The 19,282-nt window shown below is 40.9% G+C and overlaps 2 protein-coding genes across 5 annotated transcripts in view; one reads left to right on the top strand and one right to left on the bottom strand.

The window, feature by feature from the left end:
* Nucleotides 1–14,525, top strand: LOC135512001 (PHD finger-like domain-containing protein 5A). 3 transcript variants are annotated; one of them, XM_064933563.1, is made up of 5 exons: nucleotides 1–90; nucleotides 7,031–7,054; nucleotides 7,246–7,412; nucleotides 7,706–7,791; nucleotides 9,602–14,525. In XM_064933563.1, exons 1-5 carry the CDS (start codon nucleotides 39–41, stop codon nucleotides 9,606–9,608), a joined length of 336 nt encoding a protein of 111 aa, XP_064789635.1. In that variant the 5' UTR covers nucleotides 1–38; the 3' UTR covers nucleotides 9,609–14,525. The 3 variants fall into 3 exon arrangements, with proteins under 3 accessions (XP_064789635.1, XP_064789634.1, XP_064789636.1); XM_064933562.1 differs by having other exon boundaries at nucleotides 9,610–14,525; XM_064933564.1 differs by lacking the exon at nucleotides 9,602–14,525 and having other exon boundaries at nucleotides 7,706–7,895.
* Nucleotides 13,019–19,282, bottom strand: part of LOC135512000 (thyrotroph embryonic factor-like) — an 18,666-nt gene continuing 12,402 nt past the window's right edge. The window contains exons 1-5 of one of the 2 annotated variants that reach the window (XM_064933560.1): nucleotides 17,904–18,237; nucleotides 16,785–17,159; nucleotides 16,003–16,223; nucleotides 15,433–15,644; nucleotides 13,019–15,194 (exon numbers count right to left, since the gene is read on the bottom strand). In XM_064933560.1, the coding sequence (XP_064789632.1) occupies nucleotides 15,173–15,194; nucleotides 15,433–15,644; nucleotides 16,003–16,223; nucleotides 16,785–17,159; nucleotides 17,904–18,024 (951 nt within the window). In that variant the 5' untranslated portion in view covers nucleotides 18,025–18,237 and the 3' untranslated portion in view covers nucleotides 13,019–15,172. Of the gene's footprint in view, nucleotides 15,195–15,432; nucleotides 15,645–16,002; nucleotides 16,224–16,784; nucleotides 17,160–17,903; nucleotides 18,238–19,282 lie in introns of those variants that run through there. The other variant, XM_064933561.1, reaches the window with a different exon arrangement.

Consider the following 19,282-nt stretch of genomic DNA (forward strand, 5'->3'; position numbering starts at 1 on the left):
ATTTCAAAATAACTATCGTATTCCCTCCGTTTGCGAGAATGGCTAAACATCATCCAGATTTGATCTTTTGTAGAAAACAAGCTGGTGTTGGTAAGGTGTTTATTTGATGTTTGATGGATATCATTGCATTAGTACTTACTTCTAATAAGCAATGATAAGTGCCGAGCTCTTGCCCTTTGTTGAAAGTGTCTGGCTAGATAAGATAGCTTGCTAGAAACAGTTAGCACATTCATTTGCTAATTATATTGGTCGCATACACATATTTAGAATATTTTATTGCGGGTGTAGCGAAATGCTTGTGTTCATGACCATAACCTGCTTCTTCACCAACCCATTAACGTTATTGCATCCGCCCATGCTATCAGCATGTCATATGCAGTGTTGCCAACTAATTTTCAGGGTAAGTTGCTAGAGGCAGGTTGACTTGTTGCTAAATGACGTTGTGATGTCATTGCGTGATAAACGTAAAACTGCGTCATTACGTTACAAAATTGACTGGCCATCTAAAAAAAAAAAAAAAGTGGCCACATTCTTGACCAACTAAATTCATTGGGTTTGGATCGTCGAACCCCTACTGCTGTTGCAGTCAGCCAACAATGATTTGCAATTTGCTGCAGGCCTTCTGCTGTCGTGCACGAGCTGAGCACCTGCTGCTGACGTCACTCACAATGCACTTTTGCAGCCAGGCACGTGTGTTGTGACTGAGTGTGTGTGACAGAGAAAGTCGTTTTTGTGTCATTTAGAGGGAACATTTTAGCGTTTAAGTCACTATTCAAAAGTTGCAAATCCATTTTTTTTTTTAAAGTGGCTCAATTTGTTGAAAAAAAAGTTGCTCAACAGAATTGCTAAATTGGCATCACCGGTCACATGTGCAACCAGAGGGGAAAAAAAAAAAAACTCTAGACCACCTTTACTCCACACACAATGATACATACAAAGCTCTCCCCCGCCCTCCATTTGGCAAATCTGACCATATTTCTATCCTTACAATAAAAAACTAAAGCAGGATGTACCAGTGACTCACTCAAAACAGAAGTGGTCAGATGACGCTGATGCTACGCTACAGGACTGTTTTGCAAACACAGACTGGAATATGTTCCCAGGATTCATCCAATGGCATTGAGGAGTATACCACCTCAGTCACCGGCTTCGTCAATAAGTGCATCGACCAGAAGCCATGGTTTACAGGCAACATCCGCACTAAGCTAAAGGCTAGAGCTGACAATTTTCAAAGAGCGGGACACTTTTTCCCCCACCTTTTATTTAACCAGGTGGGCCAGTTGAGAACAAGTTCTCATTTACAACTGCGATCTCGCCAAGATAAAGCAAAGCACAGAGTTACACATGGAATAAACAAACATACAGTCAATAACACAATAAAATCTGTATACAGTGTGTGCAAATTGAGGTAAGGCAATAAATAGGCCAATAGTGGCAAAATAATTACAATTTAGCAATTTACACTGTAGTGATTTGTGTGCAGATGAGGATGTGCAAGTAGAAATACTGGTGTGCAAAAGAGCAGAAAAACAAAACACATGGGGTGTGTGGTATGTAGTTGGTTGGATGGGCTATTTACAGATGGGCTGTGTACAGCTGCAGCAATCGGTAAGCTGCTCGGACAGCTGACGCTTAAAGTTAGTGAGAGAGATATGTCTCCAACTTCAGTGATTTTTGCAATTTGTTCCAGTCATTGGTAGCAGAGAACTGGAAGGAAAGGCGGCCAAAGGAGGTGTTGGCTTTGGGGATGACCAGTGAAATATACCTGCTGGAGCGCGTGCTACGGGTGGGTGTTGCTATGGTGACCAGTGAGCTGCAATAAGGTGGAGCTTTACCTAGCAAAGACTTATAGATGACCTGGAGCCAGTGGGTTTGGCGACGACTATGTAGTGCAGGCCAGCCAACGAGAGCATACGGGTCGCAGTGGTGGGTAGTATATGGGGCTTTGGTGGCACTGTGATAGACTGCATTCAATTGGCTGAGTGGAGTGTTGGAGGCTATTTTGTAAACGACATCGCCGAAGTCATGGATTGGTAGGGTAGTCAGTTTTACGATGGTATGTTTGGCAACATGAGTGAAGGAGGCTTTGTTGAGAAATAGGAAGCCGATTCTAGATTTAACTTTGGATTGGAGATGCTTAATGTGAGTCTGGAAGGAGAGTTTACAGTCTAGCCATACACCTAGGTATTTATAGTTGTCCACATTAGAGGTCGACCGCATATGATTTTTTTTAACACCGATACCGATTATTGGAGGACCAAAAAAGCCAATACCGATTAATCGGCCAATTTAAAATAATAAATAAAAATACAATTTTATTTTTTGTAATAATGACAATTACAACAATACTGAATGAAAACTTATTTTAACTTAATATAATACATCAATAAAATATTTTTAGCCTCAAGTAAATAATGTAAATATTTACTTGTAAATAATGAAACATGCTTCAATTTGGTTTATAAATAATGCAAAAAGTGTTGGAGAAGCAAGTAAAAGTGCAATATGTGCTATGTAAGAAAGCTAACGTTTCAGTTCCTTGCTCAGAACATGAGAACATATGAAAGCTGGTGGTTCCTTTTTACATGAGTCTTAATATTCCCAGGTAAGAAGTTTTAGGTTGTAGTTATTATAGGAATTATAGGACTATTTCCCTCTATACCATTTGTATTTCATTAACCTTTGACGATTGGATGTTCTTATAGGCACTTTAGTATTGCCAGTGTAACAGTATAGCTTCCGTCCCTCTCCTGGCTCCTACCTGGGCTCGAACCAGGAACACATCGACAACAGCCACACTCGAAGCAGCGTTACCCATGCAGAGCAAGGGTAACAACCACAGGCTCAGAGCGAGTGATGTTTGAAACGCCATTAGCGCTAACTAGCTAGCCATTACACATTGGTTAAACCAGCCTCATCTCGGGAGTTGATAGGCTTGAAGTCATAAACAGAGCAATACTTGCCTACCACCGCTCAGTCAGATACTTAGATGATTGTATGCTCAGTCAGATTATATGCAACACAGGACACGCTAGATAATATCTAGTAATATCATCAACCATGTGTAGTTAACTAGTGATTATGATTGATTGTTTTTTATAAGGTAAGTTTAATGCTAGCTAGCAACTTACCTTGGCTTACTGCATTTGCGTAACATGCAGTCTCCTTGTGGAGTGCAATGAGAGAGATGCAGGTCGTTATTGCGTTGGACTAGTTAACTGTAAGGTTGCAAGATTGGATCCCCCGAGCTGACAAGGTGAAAATCTCTCGTTCTGCCCCTGAACGAGGCAGTTAACCCACCGTTCCTAGGCCGTCATTGAATATAAGAATGTGTTCTTAACTGAGTTGCCTACTTAAATAAAGGTATATAATATGTTGTATGGCATTGAAGCTCGTTTGGAGGTTTGTTAACCTCTTACATCTACGGGGGCGCTATTTCATTATTGGATAAAAAAACGTGCCCGTTTTAAGCTCAATATTTTGTCACAAAAAGATGCTCGACTATGCATATAATTGACAGCTTTGGAAAGAAAACACTCTGACGTTTCCAAACCTGCAAAGATATTGTCTGTGAGTGCCCCAGAACTGATGCTACAGGCGAAACCAAGATGAAACTTCAAACAGGAAATGAGCAGGATTTTTGAGGCTCTGTTTTTCATTGTCTCCTTATGGCTGTGAATGCGCAAGGAATGAGCCTGCCCGATCTATCGTTTCCCCAAGGTGTCTGCAGCATTGTGACGTATTTGTAGGCATATCATTGGAAGATTGACCATAAGAGACTACATTTGCCAGGTGTCCTCCGTCGAAATTGGTGCGTCATCTTCAGCTGCACCTCTTTTTCCAAGCGATTCAGAGGGGAAAGTAGACATCCACGAACGATATATCAATGAAGAGATATGTGAAAAACACCTTGAGGATTGATTCTAAACAGCGTTTGCCGTGTTTCAGTCGATATTATGGAGTTAATTTGGAAAACAGTTCGCCGTTTTGATGACTGAATTTTTTTTTTGGTACCCAAACGTGACGTACAAAACGGAGCGATTTCTCCTACACAAAGAATCTTTCAGGAAAAACTGAACATTTGCTATGTAACTGAGAGTCTCCTCATTGAAAACATCCGAAGTTCTTCAAAGGTAAATGATTTTATTTGAATCCTTTTCTGGTTTTTGTGCAAATGTTGCCCACTAAATGCTACGCTAGCTATCAATACTCTTACACAAATGCTTGTTTTGCTATGGTTCAAAAGCATATTTTGAAAATCTGAGATGAGTGTTGTTAAGAAAAGGCTAAGCTTGAGAGCTAGCACATTCATTTCATTTGCGATTTTCATAAATAGTTAACGTTACGCTAATGAGCTTGAGGCTATAACTGGATACAGGTTTTTTTCATAGCCAAATGTGAAAAAAACGGAGCGATTTGTCCAACACATAATATTTTTGAAAAACTGAACATTTGCTATCTAACTGAGAGTCTCCTCATTTGAAAACATCTGAAGTTCTTCAAAGGTAAATGATTTTATTTGAATGATTTTCTTGTTTTTGTGAAAATGTTGCTGGCTGAATTCTAGGCTTATAGCTATGCTAGCTATCAATACTCTTACACAAATGCTTGTTTAGCTATGGTTGAAAAGCATATTTTGAAAATCTGAGATGAGTGTTAACAAAAGTCTAAGCTTGAGAGCAAATATTTCATTTCATTTGCGACTTTCATGAATAGTTAACGTTGCGTTGTGCTAATGAGCTTGAGGCTATAAATAGGATCCCGGATTGCTCGACGCAAGAAGTTAACAGTGTGTGATTTTGTCAGCACATTCAACTATGTAAAGAAAGTATTTAATAAAAATATTTCATTCATTCAGATCTAGGATGTTTTATTTTAGTGTTCCCTTTTTTTTTTTGGAGCAGTGTATTTATTATGGATCCCCATTAGCAGCAGCTACTCTTCCTGGGGTCCAGCAAAAATTAAGGCAGTTTTATACAATTGTAAAACATTACATTCACAGATTTCACAACACGCTGTGTGCCCTCAGGCCCCTACCCCACCACTACTACATATCTGCAGTACTAAATCCATGTGTACGTGTGTATAGTGCGTATGTTATCATGTCTGTGCCCATATGTGTTGCTTCACAGTCCCCGCTGTTCCATAAGGTGTTTTTTTTAATCAGTTTTTAAAAAATCTAATTTTACTGCTTGCGTCAGTTACTTGATGTGGAATAGAGTTCCATGTAGTCATGGCTCTATGTAGTACTGTGTGCCTCCCATAGTCTGTTCTGGACTTGGGGACTGTGAAGAGACCTCTTGTGGCATGTCTTGTGGGGTATGCATGGGTGTCTGAGCTGTGTGCCAGTAGTTTAGACAGACAGCCCTGTGCATTCAACCTGTCAATACCTCTCAAATAAAAGTAGTCATGAAGTCAATCTCTCCTCCACTTTGAGCCAGGAGAGATTGACATGCATATTTTTAATATTAGCTCTCTGTGAACACTCAAAGGCCAGCGGTGCTGCCCTGTTCTGAGCCAATTGCAGTTTTCTTATTTTTTCCCTTCTGGCATCTGACCACTCAACTGAACAGTAGTCAAGGTGTGACAAAACTAGGGCCTGTTGGACCTGCGTTGTTGATAGTGTTAAGAAGGCAGAGCATCACTTTATTATAGACAGACTTTTCACCCATCTTAGCTACGACTGCATCAATATGTTTTGACCATGACAGTTTACAATCTAGTGTTACTCCAAGCAGTTTAGTCATCTCAACTTGCTCAATTTCCACATTATTTATTACAATATTTAGTTGAGGTCTAGGGTTTAGTGAATGATTTGTCCCAAATACAATCCTTTTAGTTTTAGAAATATTTGGGGCTTATTCCTTGCCACCCACTCAAACTAACTGCAGATCTTTGTTGAGTGTTGCAGTCAATTCAGTCGTTGTTGTAGTTGACGAGTATAGTGTTGAGTCATCCCCATACATGAAACTCTGGCTTTACTCAGTCAGTGGCATGTCGTTAGCAAAAACTGAAAAAAAGCAAGGGGCCGAAACAGCTACCCTAGGGAATGTATCTATGCATTTACCTATGCGTACCTCAACAAACCAGTACCCCCTGTATATGATCTCGTTGCTGTTATGTAAATGTATTATTACTTTTTTATTGATTGGATTTTTTTAAAACTTTTGTTTATTTAGTCAATTTTATGAACTATATTTATTGAAGTGCATTGTTAATGGCTTGTAGTAAGAGTTTCACGGTAAGGTAACACCTGTTGTGTTCGGCGAATGTGAAAACATTTGATTTGAACGTTATAGCTATGTGATGGTGGTTAAGTAGACTAACGAGTAAGTTAATAGCTCTTGATCATGACTCTCAGTTCCATTAAACATGAGTCATTGGACAAAGGCATCTTCTGTAGTGGGGAGTTTTGTTAAGATCCCCGACGCTCGGTCTGAACATTTAAGTTAACATGCATCGCTTGTGGTATGGTTTGGAAGCATAAGGAACTTATCAGCGAGAAATGCTGAAGAAAAAAAAGTCTACATACCTTGATAGGGTTAGTGTTGTCACACTGCCGTATCTCCATGTTACACGCTTGTCTATGTTAGGCGAGGCCACCACCTGTGCTAATTAGCTATCTAGCATGCTCCTCCGAACACCTGTGTGTAAGCATGAATCGGGAAGTGTAGTTTTGTTTTGTTGGATGGATCTGTGAAACACGTAGCTTTTTTTATTTTTAAAAATTGTGCGTTTCTTTCTCACTGATAAAAGGTAAGCGCTATATGTTTCGAAAGCCGTATTGCAAGCGGTGATTATTGATGTTTCTAAATGTTAAAAACAGCGTCGGGATTGTAGTTCACATGAGGCAGTTGTGGGTGACGCTAATGGCTAATAACTAGGGAGAAGGCAGCAAGCCCCTTGAGTTTTTGAGAGCTTGTAAGATGTCTTATTGAGTGCATAACCCTTAGCTTTATGGAGCAATGCTTAGTTAGCTAGCTACATTATTCATGTTAACTCACTGTTTGTTCTATTGTTTACTTTTCAGCTATTGGAAGATTGTGCGAGAAATGTAAGTTTTAAAAACATGTTTTACATAATGTTGTCCCTTTCTCCCATACAGGGTGTATTTGCTGCCCTTTAATTTACCCTCATAACTCCTAGAGTAGAGACAGTAATCATCAACACATGGTTTACTTTTATATTTAATTACCCCAGTTCAAAATGCCACGGCATTAAAGTCTCATCCCCCTCTTCTCCTAGGTGATGGAAAGTGTGTGATCTGTGACTCATATGTGAGGCCTTGCACACTGGTGCGCATCTGTGACGAGTGCAACTACGGGTCGTACCAGGGGCGCTGTGTCATATGTGGAGGTCCCGGGGTGTCTGACGCTTACTACTGCAAAGAGTGCACCATCCAGGAGAAAGACGTTAGTCCTCTCTCGCTCTCTCATATATATTTATATATGTGTGTGTAGAAAAGCCTTCACACCATTCAATGCTCCCGTATGCAATGTTTCCAATAAACTATACAGAATCATTCAATATTGTGCTTCTTCGACATATTCCGTTCTTGATCAATGTCTTGTGAAAAATGGAAATATGTCCGAGATGCTGAGTAATGATATGTGGTTGTAATAGTAATTTTTAAACAATCTCAATGTAATGTGAGAATACACCGACAAGTTATTTTTTTTCTACTCCTCTCTACTGGATGTGACAGCGAGATGGATGCCCCAAGATTGTGAACTTGGGCAGTTCAAAGACTGACCTTTTCTATGAACGGAAGAAGTATGGCTTCAAGAAGAGGTGAAGACAGGCCTGTGCTTTGCTTCTGTTTTTTTGTATGAACGTTTTTACCTTTGTGTGTGAACATGTTTTGACAATACAATAAAGCTTTATTTTACATTATTGCAATGCACATGATTGCATTTTCCCTGTAGTTTTGGGTTAATTATCTAGTGTTCATCATTTTTATGGGATGAACTGAGTTTTACACATGAATGAAATCTAATTTCATATGAAACTAGAACTGGGAAGAATTACCATCAGGAAAGATTGGCAATAGTTTCCCACAAATCTCTATTCCCCAAACACTTGCAAATCTAATAAACCTCTGCGTGTTAATGTGTTAAAAGCATGTGCTTCCACAATGCTGTATTCTACTGTTTATCGGTTTAATGGTGGAGTTAGACGAGCCGTTTAGTTTTTACATGCCAAAGTGATTGCTTTTTGTAAAAATGCTTTATCTGCCTTCACAATGGAAACTACTTTGTAAATCAAACATATTTTATGGAAAATAGACGGATTGTAAAAACTATTGGTCGCTAAATCCGGAGAAATGACGGACCATGTAAAAAAAACACTGTTGGTCACTAAATACGGTTAGAAGGACCACGTAAAAACGATTGGCTGGTATGCCTTCACCTGTTTGAGCAGTCGGCTGTAAATGCCCTCACCCGCTATATAATTAACGTATGGGTTGGTTCTGTCCTCAATAGTGCTGTCCAGTTAGAACATGATGTTGAGGCCCATCACTGTACTCATGATAGTCACCACACACACACATCCTTTGAAGATGTTTATATGGTTTTGGTAATCCGAATGACTTGGAATCTTATTGTTATGGCTATTTTGATGCACACACAACATTCAGACATTTGTGTTACTGTCGACAATAAACAGTCCTAAGGAACATGTGTCTTCTCCCTTCTGATAACACTGACCTGAGTGGGCGGGTGCAGTGTCCAGTTGTGCATTTCCAATCGCTCTGATTGGTTGGGAATGGCAGGTTTATGATGGTTGAGGGATAACTAAGGTAGGCTGAGTAGCCAGACTAACGGGACTTTAGCGAAACTGAAGGGAATGTGAGGGGAAGTTAGGCAGTAGTGGGAAAAAGTAACCAGTTGTTATACTTGAGTAAAAGTAAAGATACCTTTAAAAATTGCTCAAGTGAAAGTCACCCAGTAAATACTAGAGTAAAAGTCTAAAAGTATTTGGTTTTAAATATACTTAAGTATCAAAAGTAAATGTAATTGCTAAAATATACTTAAGTATCAAAAGTATAAATCATTTCAAATACATTATTTAGCAAAACAGCAGCATTTTCTTTGTTTTGTTTCGGAGACCCAGCGGCACAATCCAACACAACACATTTACAAACGAATAATTTGTATTTAGTGAGTCCGTCAGATCAGAGGCAGTAGGGGTGTTCTCTTGAGAAGTGCATGAATTTCAGTGTTCCTGTCCTGCTAAGCATTCAAAATGAAACAAGTACTTTTGGGTGTTAGGGAAAATGAATGGGATAAAAAGTACATTATTTTCTTGAGGAATGTAGTGAAGTAAAAGTAGACAAAAAATATAAGTAGTAAAGAACAGATACCCCCAAAAAACGACTTAAGTAGTACTTTACACCACTGAAGTTAGGATGTCTTCAAATGTAGTTGTATGGTTTGTAAATCAGTGTCTCCTGACCCCTCCTGTCTCAGCCTCCAGTATTTATGCTGCAGTAGTTTGTGTCGGGGGGCTAGGGTCAGGAGTACTTCTGTCCCTTTTCGGTGTCCTGTGTGAATCTAAGTGTGCGTTCTCTAATTCTCTCCTCTCTTTCTTTCTCTCGGAGGACCTGAGCCCTAGGACCATGCCTCAGGACTACCTGACATGATGACTCCTTGCTGTCCCCAGTCCACCTGACCGTGCTGCTGCTCTAGTTTCAACTGTTCTGCCTTATTATTATTCGACCATGCTGGTCATTTATGAACATTTGAACATCTTGGCCATGTTCTGTTATAATTTCCACCCGGCACAGCCAGAAGAGGACTGGCCACCCCACATAGCCTGGTTCCTCTCTAGGTTTCTTCCTAGGTTTTGGCCTTTCTAGGGAGTTTTTCCTAGCCACCGTGCTTCTACACCTGCATTGCTTGCTGTTTGGGGTTTTAGGCTGGGTTTCTGTACAGCACTTTGAGATATCAGCTGATGTATGAAGGGCTATGTAAATAAATTTGATTTGGTTTGATTTAAATGGCTTTAAGCTATATCACCACCATCTAGTGGCCACAAATGAATGACACAAGATGTGATTCAGGACTCCAGCACTGCGGGTCACGGTAAATCACCATTTTAACCTTTATGCTTTTTTTTAACACAAAATAAGAACATTGACTTCTTCAAAACGGAGATGGCCTCAATGGCAAGTATGGGTAACTGCATTCGTGGAGTATTGCTGCGTTCAAAACAACTCAAGAAAAAAAAACTAGCTCTGACTGGGGGAAAAGATAAGAGGTTTTGAACGGTCATTCAACTCGGAATTCCAAGTCAGGAACTTGGGCCTATTTCTAGAGCTCTAACATTCTGACCTAAGATGACTGACGTCATGATTTGAACTTTTTTCTACAAGTTCACAGTTAACTTAAAAGCACCATGTGGCCTCCTGAGTGGCGTACCGGTCTAGAGGCGTCACTACAGATCGGGGTTCGATCCCAGTCTGTGTCACAGCCGGCCGCAACCTGGAAACCGATTAGGTGGCATACAATTGGCCCAGCGTCGTCTGGGTTAGGGAGGGTTTGGCCGCCTGGGATGTCCTTGTCCCATCGCGCTCTAGCACCTCCTTGTGGCGGCCGGGCACATGCACGCTGACGAGGATGTCGACTGTAGGGTGTTTCCTCTGACACGTTGGTGTGGCTGGCTTCTGGGTTAAGCAAGCAGTGTGTCAAGAAGAAGTGCGGCTTGGCGGGGTCGTGTATTGGAGGTCGCATGGCTCTCAACCTTCGCCTCTCCTGACTCCGTACAGGAGTTGCAGCGATGGGTAACTACCAATTTGAATATCACAAAAAAGGGGTAAAAAAAATAAAAGCACTATGTGTCTAAAAGTGGGCATTGCGAAATAAGTGGGAGGGTCAACATATGGAAACAACAGGAAATTGAGCAGATTGGTTGCAACGCAAGACAAATAAAATTGTATTTGTTGCGTACACAGTTTAGCGGGTGCAGCGAAATGCTCATGTTCCCAGTTCCTATCAATCAATGCAGTAAATGTCCACAAGCACACAATAAATCCAAAATGTGAAAGAGAGCGACCCGGCTTTAAGTATTTTACTGGTTTGTGACTAACTGACACCGCCCCCGGTTAGAGGGGCATAAAGCAGTCCAAGAGTTAATACACCCCGGAACTTTATTCAGTCACAGTAGAAGATGAACATGGGATGCAAAGTGGGAGAGATAGTGGAATAGTAGTGGTTCTGTAACAGGAGAAACAGAGTCATAATCCAGTCCAATGTACACAATACTATAACTGAGAGTACAAGTAGAGCAACAAGGCTATGAGCAAGAGAAGGATTGTATGCAAATGTATATGCTACCTGCAGGGTAGAGTACCCAGTGGTAGACGGCTGGTGAATGAGGGACAGAGTACTGGGGGAGGCCGTCTAGCAGTTGCTGTTGAACAGTTTGATGGCCTAGGGATAGAAGCTGGGTATCAGTCTCTCGTTCCCAGCTTTGATGCACCTGTACTGTCTCCGCCTTCTAGACAGTAGTAAGGTTAACAGTCCGTGGCTCGGGTGGCTGAGGTTCTTGATGATCTTCTTGGCCTTCTTCTGACACCAGGTGCTGTTGATGTCCTGGAGGGCAGGCAGTGCCCCCGATGGTGTTTTGGGCTGACCACACCACCCCCTGGAGAGCCCTGAAGTTGTTGATGGTGCAATAAAGCCCGACAGGATGCTCTCAATGGTGCATCTGTAGAAGTTTGTGAGGGACTTTGGTCCTGCTTGCTGTTTTCTTGTAGCATTTTAGCTAAACTGTTTAGGATTATTAACGTGGGAGGTTCGGAGAAGAGTTCGGGTTAGGCTTAGCTAAAACGCTATGAGGAAATAACAAAACGGACTCGAGTATCAACCAATCAGCTATTATGTTTCCATACCCCCACGTATGTTGTTCCTCCCAATTATTTTGCAACACCACTGTCAGAAACATTCCAAATATGCAGTTATTTGACTCCTCTATAGTCCTGCCTATGCTGTCAGACACCATAATGAGACAAATATAAAGATGAGTCCTCTAACTAACTCTATGGTTGGTCCCATCGCATAACCTCATGGACTACCCACTGGGCAGATGTCAGTTCAATGTCTAGTTAAGATTTAAACCTTTTGTTGAGTTAAATTCAGCTTTTGTGGTTTCTCCCAGTCTCAGAGAGACTTATGCAACAGTGACTGAATGTGTTAACACCTGGCATGGCCAGAGTTTTTTTTTAAGCCCAGTAAAATGCCATAAATGCCCTAATGTTGACTTTTTGCAAGTCCAATCAGTTTGCCATGTTGATTCAACGTCACAATGATTTTTTTTGTGTGGAAATGACATGGAAATAACATTGATTCAACCAGGTAAAATGTCATGTTTCATGGGTCAATTGTGACTGACTGACTTACAATAAGTAATGAGTAGTTATTTATGATGCAAGGTTCGTTGTAGATCGGTCAGTCGATAGTCAGCTGCAATTTCAATCAAGCCCTATTATATATATATATCCCATTTAGCAGACGCTTTTGTCCAAAGCGACTTACAAGTCGGCTGGGGCCACTACTTTTACATATGGGTGGCCCTAGCGGGAATCGAACCCACGACGCTTGGCGTTGCAAGCGCCATGCGCCATGCTCTACCGACTGAGCCACACAGACTCAGCCACACAGGCTCAGGCTCGGTCTTTGCCAGTTCCTCATCATTTCTTCCTCCCTATCTCCCCCAACAGATGGCATCGTTTCAGAGGCTTATACAACAGTGACAATGCGTTACACAACACCTGGCATGGACAGAAGTTTATTTTAAGGCCAAGTAAAATGCCAAAAAAGAGCCAATGGATAAACTCTGTCCTGAAAGGCTATTCATGGTGTGTTCCTTTGTCTGGCTGGTTTCTTCTAAAGACTCATGTCTGTCAGCTTTTACCCAGTGCCTCATGAAAGTAGATAGTACTGCAGCAAGACAGGGTGTCATATTACACTTAAACACAGACATGTAATTTAGCCACAAAACCACCTTCTCTGTGCGCTCAGTTTTCAACAATGCTTTATTCATATACAGGGCATATGTTATCCACACATAAAATGCCACAAAATTTGTATACAACGTTAAAAAAAAAAGATTAGAACATTCTCCAACAGTTCTAAAAAATGTCCCTGCACCAGTTGTATAACATATGTGCACATTTTCTTAATGTTGTGGCATACTTTTTTCCCAAAAAATATTGAACATGTCAGGAAGTGTGCTAATGTTTAGCGGTAACCCAATCAAGTCAGTGTTTTACTGACATTGTTTACGGGTTTATGGAAATCAAGATATTATCTTATGTTTTATAAAACTTACATCGTCTACCAGCTTTTCCAAATCAAAATCTTGGAACGCTTTCCTACATTATTATTGAAAGCCCGAATGATGCTACACATCATTTTGTGCAGATATCAGCTTTGAGCACTGATCTAGAGTTATAGTGGATTATAACAGCCAACGGAATTCATATAGAAGAGCAGAAAATACTGGTTATTTAAGCCAGGGTAATAATGACATTAGTTGGAAACTGACCCTAGAGAAGTCTAAAGACTGGAAGACATCTAACACACAAAGGGTTGTCTTATCTTGTCCAGATTTAGCAAACAACCAATAAATTAATCTTTCCATTTGAATGAGGTTCTCATCTGTTAGCACACACAAAACAAACTATCAAATATCCTTACAAAAATAAAATCCAGACTACTTTCCAAAAGGTAAATCTTCAAAGAATTTCCCAAACATGAGCTGGAAGCACTGTATTCACCTATTTTCCTCTTATTACATCAGCAGGTATTAGGAACGTGACAAGCGCACCAAAGGGCAAAACCCAGGAGACAGAAACCCTGAAAAGAGACTTGAGTTTTGGGGTCTGATATGGTCATGTAAACAGACACTGGGCATCGCAATGAGTCGGCTGAAGACACTTGGAGGTCCTTGTTGAAACTGTGAGGCCCAGTTCAAACACATAGATGAGTTGAGAAACCTGGCTTTACCAAAAGGAATTTCAAAAACAGTAACATTTATCAAAAGCTATTTTAAAAACCGTCAACATACACAAACTTAACAAAATTTCAGGTGTAGCCTGTTTACCGGTTTCATGAGGTAACTAAAATGTATTCTACTCATTGCAGACGGAGCACAAGCACAATAACATTTCACCTTTTTACATTGAGTGTGGTAACTGTCCTTTTCTGTATGTCTGTAGAAGATCAAGGTCCCAGAGAAGTTGGATAAACTGCTTTCCAAGCATTCCAAAGTAGTAAACAGGAGCAAGGTTGGAGTTTTACTTTTGGTTGAACACATACTCTAACTGCAGAAAACTCATAAATTGCAGTTATGTCATAGATACTGTAAGTCAACTGGTTTATAATGTTTTTGTATCGAGTTGTACTTCGAACTAAGGAAAAAGTCTGGAAAATATTGCTCTGCTACTATTTACATTTTTTGTGGGTTCTATACTGTACACCACTTTTCGAAGCATTTCTTAATAAAAAACACAAAACACAGAACCTGAAGAGTGAATCAATTTCCTTGAAATGACAAGGATCCAAGAGCAGTGGACAATAGACTGAAGACAGAGACTTTGAAATATTACAAATCATTATATACAGTTTGGAGCAAGTTTTAACATGTAATTGTACAGGAAGAGATTTGTATTGAAGGTCTTCCTAACATAGTTTTAAAACTACTACCAAGCAGTAATAGTCCCCTGATTAACTTGAGTTATTGTATTTGAAGGTTATTTATGCATTTTATTTCACTGTTTTTCTGTTGCAGGGCAAGTCCCATTGAGACCAAAGTTCACAGTAAAAGCATAAGCCATGCTAGTTTAGACTAAAACCCTAAAAGATAAAAATCCTTTTCAGTTTTCTAAGTAAAATATCACCCACCCTCACCCCACCAATTTCAATCCCTCAAAATATGAACACAATTATCTTTTTACTGGCCAATGGTGTACAAAACATGACCAGAAATACACTAATTGTAGTGCATTGAAATAAGCACTTAAATATGAAAATCTACTCACACAAGTTTTAAAAACAATAAGCAGGGGTCTTCCACATTCCTCCTCCTCCTGTTCTTCTTCATCATCTGATCCCTCAATCCATTCGACTCATTTATTCACCGTTTCGCCACAAATAAAATCACTAGTAGCCTACTTGTCTTCCAGCGGTGCACTTGAAAGAAAAGAGAAAAAGTAAATGATTTACCAGGAGAGGAAGAGGAGTTAACATGAGGTGAAGAGGGAGGGTTAACGTTTCATTATCACATGAAGCGCAACAGTGGGTAGTCACAACGGATTCCTGACCACAATAAACTAAGGATGTTACTACTTAGTGACCTGACCAAAATGAAGTGACTGGCTGATGCAATCTGTGTGCACCGGCCAGCGGTTGTCTGTGTTTGGTCCCTTACAGCTCTCCGAATTTGGCCGCGTATTGGGCCACGACATTCTTGCTGCGGGCAAAGTCCTTCCGTAGCTCGCCCACTTCCTGTCGTAGCGCCGTGTTCTCGCGCTCCAGGAATGCCGCCCGCACTGTGATCTGGTTCTCCTTGAGTCGCCGCGCGTCCCGCGAACGCTTCGCTGCCACATTGTTCTTCTTCCTCCTCTGCCAGTACTTTTCATCCTGGTGAGGAGATAGAGGTGTAGAGGGAGAAAGAGCAGAGAGTACCAGGAGAAAGAGAACAAGGTTTGTATTGAAAGCGATCTTGATGCTGAGAGCATGCTTTCAATTCAATGTCGCTGCTAAGTTATTGAAAGCGTCCTTGAAAAGCAAACTCTTGTTTTCCCTCACTGGTGATAAATCATTTAAAGCGACCTTCAAAATGGCTGAATGCTCAATGAACTAACCGATGGTACTGTAATACAAAATTAAATATTACAATTTTTTTTATAAACAATTCCTCTTCTTGGAATTTGAAAAGGCTGTGTACACCTACCTACATACCAAACCCACATTTCCAGCCTCCATGTCTCTGATTTACCTTAGAATCCTCAGGTACATACACCTTCTTGGCCTTCTTGATCATCGGTTGAGGTTTGAGTTCCTCCTCTGAGAACTTGTGTTTGCGTGGGTTGAACAGCGCTCCTCCAGGAACACTGGACAGGACCAGGTCGGTAGGATCTGGGTCAAAGTTCACGTCCACCTCAATCTCCTCTGGGTCGGTGGGTTCAGGGGTCAGCCTGTCCTTGTCGGTCACCACCTCTGTGGGGAGACACAGGTTACCAAGCATTAGGGTTCAAGTATACCGTTTGGGTTCATGTGAAAATGCTACTATCAATTTTACGGGTTGGTAAATGTTCCTGGTGTAAATGAGGCATTCTTTTATGTGAGACTGCAAGTAATGTAAGTCCTGTTCCAGAACCATATATTTGGCTATATCCTGAACTGGAGTAGATTAGAATAAATCCAGTGACTCAAATCGGCAGACATCAAGTTAAAGACTTCTACATTTGATAAGGATGGCCTTCACGGAGCCCAGCCCACATCTGTTGGTCAGCATAGCTATGATCTATTTTCTCTACCATCTACGGCAGTGACAGTGTTTCCCTGTACATGTGTCGTGTGTCCTTGGTGCTCAGATTATCTGACTGTCTATAGCAGAACCGAGAACAACTTACTTGGTTTACTTTGATCTTTAATGCATTTTCTCTCTCACTTTTTGTATTACTTACACTGGTAGTTACATGGTATAATGTGTAACAATACTAACAGACTAATATATACATGCATAAGGCCCTAAAGGTCTCACAGATGTCGGCCTACCTGTCTCATCTGCGATATCAATACTGTTGAGGGTGATAGTGACCCCTTCTTCCTCACACTGATCCAGCTCCAGGATGGGCAGCAGGGAAATGGGGGCGGCTGGGGCTCTCTTGGGCTTGGCTGCCATGGTGGTGGGCATCTCGTTCTTCCCTGCATTCTCCATGTTGAGAGCATCGTCCAGGGATGAGGGTGAGGTGGAGATACCGTTCTCCATGAGGAACTCCTCCAGGTCCATGTACTCCAGGTGGAAGGTCTCCCCATTGTACGGGATGGTCTTATCCCAGATGGCAGGGGTCAGGGCGGCCGACGGACCCATCCCACTCCCTCCTTCAAGGTCCACATTGTCCCCCATAAGCAGCTTCTCCTTGTCATTGTCTGTGGCAGTAAAACAGAAAAGCAATGGTTAATTTCATGAGTTATGGCAGGGTGGATAAAACAAATGGAGAAGACAATCATTGGAAAAGGGTTTATTTGACATGGTCATTCAGTAGATTGTAAATGGTTGTGGATAAAACACTCAGGACACACACACATGCATAAATAAATAAAGTTGTCCATGTGACAATCTAGCCCACAAGTTTGATCATGCAGGCTTCATGTTTCAAACAATGGAGGAGATATGATGAAATACTACATCAGAATTTGGTAGAAAAGTGGACCTTGACACAAGGAGAGAAAAATGTGACCTACTAATAGTGGTTCCAGTAAAGTTACGGAGTTGTGATGAGGTTTAGAGAGGAGTTTACTGTCAACTAGCCTTATGCTAATTTTTAGTGCGACATTGATATTGCTTACTCCATTGTTGTTGGCGCTTGCAAGAAAGGCATTTCACTGTACTTGACATTAGAAATGGTGTGCTGTCTGCGAACCCCAGAATTTAAGTGTAGCTACCCAATTTTAGTTTAAATTCAGATGAAGGGATAACTGAATTCTTATAGATAATAACACTATAAAAACAACAGACAGAAAGGGTGTGATTCTGTGTACCAATTTCCTGCATTGCATACGTTGTATTCGCATTCGGCTTTCTCCGGCACAATTCGGCCTCTTCTCAGTTATTTTCCTACAACAAACGATGCGTTCAAACCCCACACAGAGAAGCATCTAGAGTAGACTTACCATCGTCGCCCTCGAGTAAATTCGGTGGGGGCATTTCCATTATTTTCTTCAATACCACGGGAAAAGCACCCGGTGACCCCATGAAGGTTTCCAGTGTGGTGGTGATCGGCTCTCCTGACATTTTTTTACGGCAATTACGCAAAAACAAATTTTAAGATAGGCTCCTTCAACAATGAAGCATAGGCGAATGTAACAGAATATCCTCTCCGTAAAACAAAAGTATCCGTTAGTGAAACTGCAATTTGGCTAAATGTTACAATGTAACAGCGAACGATACGACATTAGACTACCTCTTCAGAGTATGAACTGACTCTACAAATAACGCAACAAAAAAACGTTTTGTTGGTCAACAGAAACCACACCTCTTGAGTAGAAAATATACAATAGCCCTGTTCTGATTGGTGTTTTTCTTCTCTACATAATGAATATTAACATTCTCGGAGCAACGTAGGCAAGGTGTGATATACCATTGGTTGACCGAATTATATATCTGTTGTAACTCTGCATAAATTAGAGGAAAACGTGTTGGGAGGGTGGACCAACCTCAATGATATATATATATATCCATACTTTAGACTTAGGAAAGCAAATGTTGGTACAGTTGGTGTGTAGTGACAGTACCTTACGCATGCAGTGTCAAAATGTACTTTGACAATTGCCCCAATTTCTCTAGGAACAAATGTGTTTTTAGGCCTATTTATTTGACCAGCTATTCTGGGCATCAAACAATAATCTATAGGCGGTATGACTCCTTTGTGAGAAAATAACATTTGTTTTATTGTCTTGCCTATGCCACATAACATAGCAATTGTGAGTCACAAATTGCCCGGTTTCCCCAAATAATTTAAAGCCTAAAATAAAAGGAAACCGAGCCCTGGTTCATTCGCTTCGTTCTCACATGGCAACACGTGCCATCATCGTATGCTAAAAAAAACAGAGAACCAATGAAGACTGCGCAGTGATCTACTATTCAAATTGAGTACAAGTGAAGGACCGGTCTGCTCCGCTGCATTGCCAGGGGGAGGGGCGGAGCTATGCGATTTGAGACAAGTGTCGCTATTTTACTGGCATTTTACCTTGACACATTTTTTTCAGTCACTGTATTTATGGACATATCTCCGTACGATATTGTGCCAGTCACTCACATTAAGCATGATACGACCTTTATCTCCCTCACCAACTTCAAACATCAGCTATCTGAGCAGCTAACCGATCGCTGCAGCTGTACATAATCTATTGGTAAATGGCCCACCCATTTTCACCTACCTCATCCCCACAGTTTTTATTTTATTTATTTACTTTTCTGCTCTTTTGCACACCAATATCTCTACCTGTACATGATCATTTATCAATCCAGTGTTAATCTGCAATATTGTAAT

The sequence above is a fragment of the Oncorhynchus masou genome, chromosome 24, assembly GCF_036934945.1.
Source record: "Oncorhynchus masou masou isolate Uvic2021 chromosome 24, UVic_Omas_1.1, whole genome shotgun sequence".
NCBI classification, from domain to species: domain Eukaryota; kingdom Metazoa; phylum Chordata; class Actinopteri; order Salmoniformes; family Salmonidae; genus Oncorhynchus; species Oncorhynchus masou.

Bases quoted from the DNA above. Each gene is read 5' to 3' on its own strand.
- LOC135512001 (XM_064933562.1), top strand. From the start codon at position 39: ATGGCTAAACATCATCCAGATTTGATCTTTTGTAGAAAACAAGCTGGT. The intron at 91-7,030 runs GTAAGGTGTTTA...TTTACTTTTCAG, and splicing joins TAGAAAACAAGCTGGTGTTG to CTATTGGAAGATTGTGCGAG. The intron at 7,055-7,245 runs GTAAGTTTTAAA...CTCTTCTCCTAG, and splicing joins TGGAAGATTGTGCGAGAAAT to GTGATGGAAAGTGTGTGATC.